Source organism: Pterocles gutturalis, unplaced genomic scaffold, assembly GCF_000699245.1.
Source record: "Pterocles gutturalis isolate BGI_N339 unplaced genomic scaffold, ASM69924v1 scaffold20085, whole genome shotgun sequence".
Taxonomy (NCBI): domain Eukaryota; kingdom Metazoa; phylum Chordata; class Aves; order Pterocliformes; family Pteroclidae; genus Pterocles; species Pterocles gutturalis.
Genome location: NW_010141671.1, coordinates 177,060 through 189,895, shown reverse-complemented (window position 1 = coordinate 189,895; position 12,836 = coordinate 177,060). Strand labels below are relative to the sequence as shown.

The 12,836-nt window shown below is 44.7% G+C and overlaps 1 protein-coding gene across 1 annotated transcript in view; it reads left to right on the top strand.

The window, feature by feature from the left end:
* BRINP1 (bone morphogenetic protein/retinoic acid inducible neural-specific 1) overlaps window positions 1-12,836 on the top strand; it is a 59,451-nt gene that overhangs the window by 26,474 nt on the left and 20,141 nt on the right. The window contains exons 2-4 of the mRNA XM_010084110.1: window positions 5,716-5,906; window positions 10,820-10,989; window positions 12,288-12,393. Of these exons, the coding sequence (XP_010082412.1) occupies window positions 5,716-5,906; window positions 10,820-10,989; window positions 12,288-12,393 (467 nt within the window). The remainder of the gene's footprint in view (window positions 1-5,715; window positions 5,907-10,819; window positions 10,990-12,287; window positions 12,394-12,836) is intronic.

The window sequence follows — 12,836 nt, the reverse complement described above, 5'->3', positions numbered from 1 at the left end:
GACTCTCAGATTATGTGATTTTTTTTTTATTTTCATATTTCTCTGGAATTAGATTTTTGGGGTTTTTTTTCTTTACTGCAGCAGAGCTTCATCCTCTGTCTAATTTGGAACTAGTTTGAATCTACAGACTGGGGTTTTCTTAAATAGATTAGGGGGGATGAGTGCCAAACCCTCACAGGAAACTAATTCTTGTCGGTCCTTTGAAAAGCTCAGCTTTGAAGACTGACTTCTTCATGCTGGCCTAGATAGAGGAGAGCCACAGTGCAGAGGAAGCTGCTAAAGGAATATTGTGCTGCTGAGCCTGGGGCTGTCTGGCATTTGGAGGGCACAGACTAGACATCAAACATCACTGACCCCACCACAGCCACAGATACCCTGTACAGACTCGCATTGAGCCAGATCTGGCTGTAAAAGATAAGCGTTAGAGTGCTGTTGTCATGCTGGTGTCCTGCCCCCGTGGCATTGTTTGTGGAGTGAAGGGCTCACGATGTTGTGGAAGAGCTGTCACCCTGAGGATGGGAGATAACTATTACTTTGTGCAGCCCATGACTGGGACAATGAGGCAGAGAAAAGGAAAGACAAAACAAACCCCAAACCAACAGCTCTGTGGTAGGAACGTCTGGGAGGATTCTGGAGGACTTTGGACCAAGTTTCTCATGATAACATGAAACTTGTTTTTTTTCCTGGAGTGTCCAAAAATACAGCTTAATGTTTGTGAGGTGCTTGGATGGAAACAAGGGGCAGAGGCGCGTCTAGGCAGATGCCATTGCGTATACACCAAAACCCAAGAAAGGAAGAAGGCTCTAGGAGATCTCTGTCTCTGACCAGGGATCCTACTGACATAAAGAGTCAATGTGTGCAACATGCCAGGGAGAGGACATCAAGCAATGTTTGTATCTTGCTATTATTGAAGAGGGTGTTGCCTTTGGAAGAGCTCTTGTCGCCCGTGGGAGCAGTTGATGGCTTTTGGTCTATGATCTATAAAAAAGATGAAGAACTGCTGAACAGAGAAGCTCGTTCCTTCTTGCCCAGTTCCCAGGGAGCATGGGGCTGGTCCTGTTTGAGGGTGCACTGGGAGTGGGGTGCACCAGCTGCTCTGCAGACCTTGCAGGCAATATATCCAGCAATGGGAGGCGTTGGGGTGTTCCAGTTAGCATGGCAGTTATAGGCTTTGTTCAGTGTCTTCCTGCTCTGCTTTTTTGCTTTTTTTTTTTTTTTTTCCCTTTTTCAAACAGACTGTCTCCATCGTTGTTTAATGCATTTAATTTCTTTTAGTTTCAAGCGCTGGCCCCTGAGGTCTGTACTGAACTTGTTTCTTCCTTTACATCCTTTGGTCTGCTTGGCCATTTGAAGATGGGGAATTTAATTTGCTCCGACGGCCTCTCTCTTTCAGACTCCTCTCCCTGGGTAGAGATGCTCGTGCCCTTGGACTCTCCTAGCCTCTCTGCTGGTACAGCAGGGGGTCTGGGTGATGTACCCATTCTGGTCTTTTGACTTTTCCTTCTTCTTCAGCATTTTTTCCTCCTTTCTTCTGTTTCCCTGGAGGGGTCACAGTGCTAATGAGCGCCGAGACATCCCTTGTGGCTCCCTCCGTCTCTGACATGCATGGCCTTGATGGCAAGCTCATTAATGCAAACTCTGAAGGGGCAAGTATTTTCTCAGATATTGCTGTATACAAATGAAATACATCCCCTTACTGTGACACGGAGGAAGGCCTGAAATGTGTATCTGCCTCCCTGAGGCAGTCCTTCACCCCTCTACTTCTTCTCACCTCTTTTTGCCCTTTAAACATTAGCACTTCCTACCCCTCCCAGCCATCAGGAGAGGGGGCTCTCCAGTGCTTTCACTGGGCATTAGAGAGCAGACTCCCTCCCTGACCTGGCAGGCATTTTCCTGCCCATGTTCCACATCAGCATGGGCTGTCTACACTGGCGAGACACTAGAGCACAAACAAGAGCCTCTCCCCCACTACACAGACATTAGGTCATAGTTCCTCCTTATCCCATCTCTGCATCAGGGAAACAGACTCTTCTTCCTCCCTGCTAAGAGGTTTAGCATCTTCCCCAAGCCCTTAAAAGCTTCCCCACGGACAGAAGTTCAGGCTCTCGCCAGGGATCTCCCCCGAGGGTCAGAAAACAGTGTTCTAATCCTGATTGTATCACGGGGTGCCATAATAATCCTGGTCAAGTCTTTGCACCTTTTTTACCTGGGAAATGAGCAAGCAATGCTGCAATATTTCTCTTTTGTGAAGTGCCTTGAGACCTGTTGAGACCTCACCTGTGCTTTCCAGGTAGTGGCACTGAGATACTGGTGTCACTGGTGGTCCTGAGAAGCAATGATCAGTGAAACAGCATCTGAGAACAATTGCTGTGAGCAAAGATTTCAGTGCCCTTTTACACAATCATCCATGAACCCAGGGCCTTGGTAGATCCTCCAAAGGTTCACAGATTCAAGGTTTCAGTGGTGACAGAAGGAAGAGTATGCTTACCTAGCCCAGTGCCATGGGCTCGGTTTTGGCCAACAGCAAGCAGCTGCTTCTGCACAAAATGCAATTAAGTTTAGCATTGAAAGCTAATAGAAAATCTGGTTTTGGAAGTGTTTCTTCACAGACTTCAGGAGTTACAGGTTGGAGCTATACTGTTCCCTGCAAATGCATCTTTTCTGGGTGTTTTTTTTTAGTCACCTCAATAATTCTAAGTGATTTCTTTAGCCATATCCATTAATGTTAAGTCTATTTTCCAAAATTGTACAATAGTCTTGGCCTCCGGTGCATTTTACAGCAGAGTTCTATAGGTTGCACGGAAGATTGCTAGTATTTAGAGGGTTGCTTTCAATGTAAAATATTCTGGAACTGGGGAAGCCAAGTTTAAAATGTATTTGTGGTCATTAATCAGGAAGCTTAACAATACCATATAATTTGCTTAACCAATCAACAGCACACAGAGAGGATACAGCCAAATACTATGCAAAACCTTAAAAAAAAGCTTGAAAAATGTCTCTAAGTAAATTCAAATAATGCATAAATTAGAGAGAATTGCAACTGGTTCATGGATATTCTATGAGCAGAAGATAAACATCTAAGTTAGTTGCATAAATTATTCAACATAAGTATTTGCTCAGCTTTTCTCATCAGCTATGAAAGGCACACATCCAAGCATTTGGAGAGTATAACAGAACTGGGCTTTCACCTTGGTGATGTGCCCTAGGAGTAGGAAGCCCCGGGGAAGGATGGCATGCATGGAACTGAGTGGACAAAGCCTCCTCCACTATGATATTGTAGGTGCAGGTTCTGCTAAAGTCTTGTCTACTGCACAAATGTGACTGGCACTGGCTCTTGGCAGCAGGCAAGGTTGAAGACATGGCAATGATTTCTTTTAAATTCCTCCTTTATGGAAGAGTCATGAGATTATGTTGGACCTGGTGTAAAAAATGAACCCACTTTCTTTTTGAACACTGTTTACCAAATTTTCATTCTCTATTGCCATCTTCCCCCATCTTTATTGTGCACTGCTTTCCAGTCCGTGGTACTAATTGTTTGCCCTGTCCATCTCCACACACTGACTGGAGATACTCCCGGGGTTTGGGTGTTGCTATATCAAGGGTCCTACGTGATCAGCTGCATGTTTCAACTCTATGGTCTTTGCTTTGGAATAGATAAATTGACAGTAACAAAAGCAAACACTGTCCTTTGTCAGGGAACATGAAGCATTCCCCCAGCCCCTTCTGGAACCGTGCTGGCTCTGGAGGGCTCTAGCCCCTCCTGACTTTATTGATAATGCTTGCAGGAAGCAGCAATCTGAGAGCAAAAGTGTGCTCGAGCTTTACAGGAAATAATAATTCTCTTTGGAGAGGAAGCACAGATGGCATTTTTCCTATGCTGGCTAGTTAGAAACGTGGGAATATCCAGTTTGTCAGAGAGAAGCTATTTGTCCTTTAAAGTTTTTATCTATCACTAAAATCAACTGTGGGACCCCCAAACATATCTCTTCCACAGCTACTAAGTACTGGACTTTTTCTCTGCTGTCCCAGAATAGTGTAAAAACCCAATATTCTACTCCATGCAGTGAATACATGGGCATTGGTCACGTACTCATTGTCTGCAGACATTTAAGAGACAATGGTCTGTGTTCTCTCCACTCCTTGTATTAAAATCCTGACGTATGGGTTTGGGTTTTTTTCTAGCATTTTGATAGAGGATTTTTTAGGAAAGACCAGTGGTTTTTGCAGTTTTCAACATCTGACACTAATGGCTCTTGGGATATGGGAAGAGGGGTGTTTTGTTTTGGCAGTTTTACTTGGCTTGTGTAAGCCTGGGAGATACAGAAGGGGCATTAGCTCAGGTGTAAGTAGACATTTTGAAGTAAAAAGTGGCATTTTGCTATTTTAATGAATGCAACTGCTGTTAGGCAGCCTGGGGTGTTGTGATGGGGTGCAATCAAAATAAATACATGCATAATTGCATTAAATAAAATAACCTAACACACATCAAGTGGACTGGGTGTAGACTCAACCTGGGGAATAAAAGATCTGGTTTGTGATCCTGGCTTGGCAACTGACTTACAGCATCTCCTAAATGTGCCTATATGTCAGGTTCTCTACCAGCAAAGTGGGTTTGCCAGTGCTGGTTGACACACATTGACAGTAAGTGCCAGGTATTGTCATTCCTATTATTTAAATTAAAATTTTGTCTTAAACCTGAGTTACAGGAATAACTGAATGAAAAGCGTCAGAAGTTTGTGTCTTTATTATCTTGGAGATAGATTAAGATGATGCAGATGTGTTGTAGGACAGTAGTTATAAATAGTATCTTTTCCTTTTAAGAAGGCCTTGCTCAATGTTTTTTAAAGGACATTAATAGGTTTCTCATTTTTTAGGTGCTCAGCTGGTGATGTATTTCAGAGGCCCAATATTTAGATTGCAAGCGTGCAAGGTTTTCTCTAGGCATTTCTCTCTGTGTCATTTCAAAATGGATACCTGCAATAAAGAGCTGCTTTTGCAAACATTAACTTTATTTTTTCCCAGTTGCTATCAGTTTAAAAGAAGGGATTTGAAAACCACTTTATAGGTTTTTAAGAAAGAAGAAAGAAAAACAAACAAAACGTTCATCTTCATCCTGGCCTCTGCTTATGTCTGAATTGATCCTTTTAGATGGTTTATCAAGCGTATTGTTTTTTCAAAACGATTTTTTGCTGTACTCTTGGTGTTGAAAGACTAAGATGTTTGGATAAAAGGTGTTTCCTTCAGCCTCGCTTTGCAAAAGCATGCCAGGAAGGCTTGTGGACATGGGGATATAGTAACGATCAAACTGATCTAGATCTACAGTCTGTCTAACTGATGAGCTCTTTTGCTGACAGAAAGCAGAATTTGCTGCTTTATGAAGGGGTTTAAGAGCTCCAAGTGTGTGAGGGTGAAAGGACAAGCTTGCTTTCTTTGTAGGGAGATGCAGCCCTCCGCCAGACATCTCTGGAGACTCAGACTGCTCATCAGCCCAGCCCCTGATCATCAGAGTGTGTTGTTACTGTGCAGTAACGTCTCACTTTTCCTCTTCTCCTCTTCCTCCCCTTCTGTCTAGCTTGTGGCCTCCCATGTGTACCCATGTGGGGGTGTCCAGCAGGATTGTCCCCTTCACCATCCCCCTTCCCTGCCCTCGGCGGCTCTCCCTGACCCTCTGGACTCAAAGCCTCACCCCTGTTGTGTTCCTGTGTTGTCACGTAGGGAGTTTGCCCGTTGGAAGGTGAGGAACACAGCCATCGAGCGGAGGGACCTGCTCCACAACCCACTGCCCCTGATGCCTGAGTTTCAGAGGAGCATCCGCCTCCTGGGCAGGAGACCCACCACGCAGCAGTTCATTGATACCATCATCAAAAAGTACGGCACCCACATCCTCATCTCTGCCACCCTGGGAGGTAGGTGGCAACCTGGGCTGTTTTCTTACGCGGGTGTCGGTGGTGGGGTGGTGAAAGCACTGGCCAGTACCTGCAAACCTTGGCCATGCTGTAGGGTGGCTGGTAGCTTAAGGCCAGGCTGCAGCTCCCCCAGCCAAAGCCTGTCCCATCCTCAGATGGTGTCAGAGGTTTATACACACAGCTGCTTGCTCAGCCTTACCCCTCCCTGGGAGGAGGGAGAGAATTAAAGGGGTGAAGGAAAAAAAGCCACTTGTGGGTTGAGAAAAGAACAATTTAATAGCTAAACTACAATAATATTGGAAATAATAATAATAATGATGATAATAGTAGTAATACATACAAAGGAGTGACACACAGTGGTACTGCTCACCACCCAATGACCAACTAACCCATGAGCATGCACTGCTGTTGGTGCTGCAGGAACACTTCAAGTACTGAGTACTGAAAGCAGGAGGGCTGAATATCATCAGGTCCTCTTGATATTTGCTGCCAATTGTTTTTACCCTTCTTTACCGTGTGCACTTCAATGCCCTTCTTCTGAGAACTACTATTTGTAAGCGAGGTTCTGCAGTGGTAAAAGTCTTAATTTCAGAACAGAGTTTGTTGCTTTTTCTTCTTCTAATATATCTGACCTCCAGCCTTGCCACATGGTGAAGCTGGTAGTGAACTTTGAGGAATTTCTGGCCATCTGTTTGTTCCCAAAGCATTCTGCAGGCACTGGGATGAGACGTAGATGAGATGAGATGTGTGCATATGATTCATGCACGAATCAGGTGATAGGTAAATTGGAGCGGTTCCACTGAAGTCAAATGGCCTCTCCTGTGGCAAATGTCCTTCAAAGCACCTTGGGCTGCTCTTCCAGTCCAGGCACTCAAACCATCCACACCATCAGCAAGAAATGTGAGAAATGTGAGAGAGCAGGCATCAGGCCTTAACAAAGCCTGCATAAACTTCTTTTTATTGAGGAAATCACTTTTCAGCTCCATATTTTACAGAGCCCAAGCCAGCCAAGTAAGCATCCAGTAAAGTGCTGAGAAATTTTTTTTATAGGTTTACTTTTCTTTCCATTGACACGACTTTTTCTTCTTGCCACTCAGATCTGTGGAAATTCAAAATAAGACCGACTTTTGATGGTAATATATATTTTTAATTTTGCCTGGGTGAGGTTGTGAATTATTCACAGGGGCTTGTTTCTTCTCCTGATTTTACAACACAACAATTTTAAATATGCAGAGGCTTGTAACGAGAACTGGTGTTGGAGAGGAGTGCTAAATGCTCCATCAGCCCAGAGCATGTGAGCAATGGGAGGGGAGAAAAGGATTTATCTTGGCAATGGCAGGCCCAGGGAAAATGCAGATGAAGCTGAGCATGCATTATGCAAGGAGGACACACTCTAATCACAGTCTGTGGGCTAAACAAGACCGCTGGGATATAAAACCAGACTTGTCCTGGCACCCTGGCTCTCACAAGACCTCAGAAAAGTTGCAGGAATTCTGCCTGGGGTTGCAGTGGTTTGTAAGGTAGCCTGATGTCTTATTAGGTTGCGAACGAGTGACAAACACACGGGAGATTGTTTTGCTTTTCAGTGCTGGCTGGTGGATGGACCCCAGGAGGCTGGCTGATGGATCAGAGCAGCCCCCCTGAATACAACAGCTATTTTCACACCTGGCCACTTGAGGAACATCTCTGATGCCCTTCAACCTACAGAGCAGCTGAGTGCCCCTGGAGCCTAATAAAAACCCAGCTCTGCTCCAGTTTAGTTCTGCCAGAGGGATTGGTGAAGGGTCATTTTGAGGGCATCCTTGCTCTGGGATGGAGCACACAAAGCTGCGAGCCAATTTGCAGGGAAAGCCCTGAAGGAAAGACAGCTTTGAACATAACATCTGCTTAATAAATGAGAAATTAAGACTTAATAACACAGCAAAAGTCTATTAACCTCTCTTGATCTAAGGGTTTGTTGTGGTTTAACTCCCATTGACAATAAGCCCCACACAGCCACTTGCTCACTCCTCCACCGGTGGGACGGGGGAGAGAATCAGAAGGGTAAAAGTGAGAAAACTCAGTGGTTGAGATAAAGACAGTTTAATAGGTAAAGCAAAAGCCATGCACACAAGCAAAGCAGGAGAATTCTTTTCCAGGTCTGCACACATGTACACAGAATAGGTTTCCAACAACATTATTTAGCACTGTTCAGTCCTAGGGACAGCATGTGCCGCTCCAGAGAAGCATCAATTATGTTGGGCTTTACTTCCTCCCCCTCCCAACGAAGGGGGTCCAAACACTTTAGGGAGGAATAATGACAGGTTTTGTGGGGAAATCACTGCTCTCCACTGTCCTGGAGCACAGGTTTCTCCTGCCTGATGTCTAGCTACTGTCTCAGCTGCTCATTGCCTGCTTTGTGTTGTCTGGGAACTGAAAGCTGGTGGTAGATCTCCTGGTGATCTGAAGCCAGTGTTATTGCTTGACACAATTCAGCCCACGCTTCCCAGTTCCTCTCTGTCCAAGGGATCTTCAGTTTCACTATTCCTCTACTAAGATGAACAGGTCTGAACTGGAAAAGTCCTGATTTTCACTCCTTAAGTCCTTTTGCCCCTTGGCTATTAAAAGAAGACATGATATTTTTCCAGAAAAGTAATTTTTTTCCCACTACTAGTGGAATTGAAGGAGAGTTGATACCTGGATCCTGCAGGTTTCTCCGAGAATCCTAGCGAAGGCGAGAATTATTCTAGGTCTTCCCTGTGAAATAGAGGCAAAGCTTCATTTACTGATGCTGCATCTCCATGCAGGTAAATACTTCCATTACGTGAGAGATAGAAAACTTTTGGCTCAAAACACAACAGTTTCATGCTGATCCAGCCTGGCTTCCCCCAAGCTTCTTGGCTAACTCCCATGCAGACATCCTTTCCGTGGCAAAGGAGTTGCCTCCTGAAAATTCCCAGTCTGACCTTCTTTCAAATCCCCCTGTAAAACTCACCTCAAAGATGAAACCTGAAAATACATTGACAGCAGACAGGCATCTGGTGTGCAGTGACCACTGTTTCTCACACTAATCACAATCATTTTATTAGCTGGTGCTTTGCTGGCCATTTGTTGTATACACCTGTGGGGTCTCATCAGATGTATGTGGGTCTTAAACCCTCTGGTCCAGGAACCGTCTCTCTGCTGTTTGTGTGGATAGAGCCTGATGGGACAGAGCCTTCATCCCTGCTGAGGTCTCCTCACACCGCTCAACATGTAACGATGTTAATGGTGACAAAGGAAATCAAAGCTCGTCATTTTCCAGGGAAAGTGTTTTTGTGAGAAGTAACAATGATGATACTGTTACTGCTCCAACTTTGATTGTGGTCAAAGGGTAGTATGTTATTTTTAACAAAATATTAAAAAGAGGAAGTTTTACATGCTGGGCTTCTCGACTTTGTTCCTGTGAAGCCAATTAAAAGTTTTCAACCGATCAATTTTTTTTTATGAAAAGTATGTTCTTTCCACCCAAAATTTCTATTTTTTTCCTCGTGAAGCCAAATGCTCAATCCTCAACGTATCAATTACTTGAAAAACTGAAATCCAATAAAAATAATCTGATTTTCAGCCAAATATTTTTTGTTTGTTTTCAGGCTTCCAGATAAAAGCTGGAAAATTTCCAGGGAAAGGAAGGGGGAGGGCTTACTGTGGGGTTTTCTGCATGTGTACAATAGAAGAAATTATTTGGACAAATCAGACTGTTTCAGCTAACACAAATTTTCAAGGAAAGTAAATGCTTGTTCTTTTTTTTTTTTTTTTTTTTTAAAAAAAAGGCAAAAATGCTGAAGAGCAAAATATTTCTTGGCCTGAAAAGTGATGTTGCGCTTTTTTGACCATGCTATCACTGCCAGAGGCAATGTATTCATCAGTGGTTCATTTATCAAATCAGAACAAGCACCGTTCTTCTCATTAAGAGAGCTATGCAGAAATTGCACATTCCTACCCTAGGTGTCTATTCTCTTCACTTATTAAAATCAGAACTTCAGATGTTAAGAATGCAGGATGGCTTCTACTCGTATAATGTTAGCCTTATGTTCAGAATGAACTGAATTTTAATCTGGCTCATACATCACAAATTGAACTTTTGGGTAAATATTTCTCATCTTCACGTCCTTTTCATATCGTTTATTCGATTCAGGTTTCTGCTAATGTTTAGGATGTTTGGTGCTATCAGGTCTTAACTGCTTCACTCCCAGGTTCTCTGATTACTGGCTCAAAATCACCTGTTGTCCCCTGCACAATACTTTTTGCTCTTCCTCTAAGTTCACTGAGTGAGACTCTAGGAGAGGAAAAAAAAATGCAGAAAGGATGGTTGGTTTAACTTAACATTCTCATTTGCTATATCCTCTGATTGCACTCCCTCACCCAGCCCCAGACCCTTATCCTTTTTCATGGTCACTGGAAGCTAAAGAGGTCCGACTAACATTTGTTTGTCCTCTGGACCCACCTACATCCTATTTGCAACTTAAATCATCATTTGTCCTTCCTGAAATCAGCTCAGAAAGAACTGCATAGAAGTTCTGCCTTCTCCGGTCACCTGTGCCTCGCTCTGAGGCACTGCCCACAGAGAAAAGGGTGCCTGGAGTGGGACAAATCCTCTGAGTCCTTCCCAACTGTTGTGGTGAAGCCATGCTGGCTAATAAATGTCCGAAGTGTTTTCTGCTCAATTCAGAGGAGCTGAGTGAGAAGAGTGGACCTGGCCTTTCTGGCTGAACAGAGGGGGCTCATATGTACCACCGGGGTTCTGGTACTGGTGAGGAAGGGTGGGCTCATTTGAGAGTGCTTTAAGTGCTGGGCTTTTCTTTCTTTAGGTACAACATGTGACTTCACGTTAAAATGGCCCTCTACAGCAGCTTCCTGGACCTTGCTGAAATCTCCTTTTCTTTCTGCTGCAGGAGAGGAGGCCTTGACCATGTACATGGACAAAAGCCGCCTCGACAGAAAGTCGGGAAACGCCACCCAGAGCGTTGAAGCATTGCACCAGCTCGCTTCCTCCTACTTTGTAGACCGTGATGGCACCATGAGGAGACTCCACGAGATCCAGATCTCTACTGGAGCAATCAAGGTACTGTATCTTGCCTTGGGAAGAGAAAGAAGATTACGTATCTATACCGGTACTGTAGGGACTTGGGACAGGACTTTGCTGGTCCAGTGTGATGTCTTTTTTTGGTTACAAGTTGTTTTGTTCCTGTACTGATTTCCCAGGGTAAAATTGTTCTCTTATGGACCTTACCAAAGAGTTTATTTCCCCAGGGCCAGTAATATCTGGAAGGAGGTGGGCATTCAGTTGATGGTTATGTAGGATAGGAGACTTCCACTATGTGTGGCAGTGACCTCTGGGAGAGAGGGAAGAGATAATCCAGATCAGCACAGGAGGCTGGAAGGGAAAGGCAGGTCTGTGAAATGGGCAACCCCAGAAGTATTTTCCTCTTGTGGGTGTAAGGCTGCTAAACATCTCTCAGATGAATTTCCTACAAGAAAAGGTGAAAAACTCAGTGTGGCATTACTGAGGCATCTGGAATGAAGCGGACTGAGAGACAGCTTGGGGGCTGCAGCAGGAAAGAAGGAGAGCTGCTCAGAGCACACAAAATAGGGAAAATGGCTCTGCAGACAAAGGCTGCCTTCTCTGAAAGCAATCATCCTATGCTGGGGAGGGATTTTATTGTTGCAGAGTTCACTCCAGGGAAGGTGATGTAGATGGAGTTGTCATTGTTAGCCATTTCTGAAAGGTTTCAGGTCTTGTTATTGTTCTGTGGTGTCTCATGGCTGAGTCTGTTCCCTCCTGGATGGGAAATCGAATTGAGATACTGCAACAGTGACAGCAGATAATCACCCTTTGTGAATTCAGGAAGGGCAGCTCTCCTCCATGGCTGGAAACCAACAGCAACCACCACAGCAACAGCTCTGCAGGTCATCTGTGCCTCCTTCTATCCTCAGCACAAGCACAGTGTGCACATATGCTGTGGGAGCACTAGGCACCATGGTGGGCTGGCAATCCATCTCTGCATCTTGCTTTCCAGTAAGAGAAGCCAGGGAATAATTCCTCTACTGGCTTCTGATGTTCTCCAATGGAGATCCTCTATGAGAAACATCAATCTGCAGGACCTCATTGCCAAGCCCAGAATAACAGGCAGTACCATAAAGAAAGCAGATACAGTTCACTCTGGTTTTTCAGCTTGTGAGTGTGCCAAGCATTAGCCGTGTCTATCCAGTGCGGGGCATGTTTTCCCAGTTAGGGAAGATGCATTTTGGATTGTATCAGCTGGTGTAAGGGGTCATTATATTACAAGGTCTGAACCTGCCTGGGGAAGATGTGATGCTGCAATCAAAGGGAACACTTTCTCTTTTCTACATCCTCCACAGGTAACAGAAACTCGGACTGGCCCCTTGGGCTGTAACAGCTACGACAATCTGGACTCTGTGAGTTCTGTCCTTCTGCAAAGCACTGAGAGCAAACTCCACCTGCAAGGTAGGGCAAGGGAATGGGGGAGATGGTCATACAGGGCATGGAGTGGGTGGATGAAATGAGAGACTGGTGGCCTTTTTTCTAGCCTTTTCCCTTCCTCTATTTGCTGTGATCATCTTCTTTGCTGTAATATCCCTGAAGCGGGACCAATGGCTTCTGGTGGCTTCGTGTGATGCTCAGCACAGCAGAGACAGGGCTTGACAGGGACTGAACTAAAGGCACGAGGAACTGCAGACTGGAAGACTGGACCCACGTAAAGTGTCTGGGTGCCCCCATCATTGAATTTTGATGGACTTCTGTGTATGATACATACATTGATGTAAATAAATGTGACCTTTTCTGTTAACATTGATGGGGCATTCTGTCCACGTCTCTGTGCCTCCCAAATTGCTGATTTGTGTAAGATTTGCAGATCAGCTTCTGGGACTCTCTAATGACCGTAATCT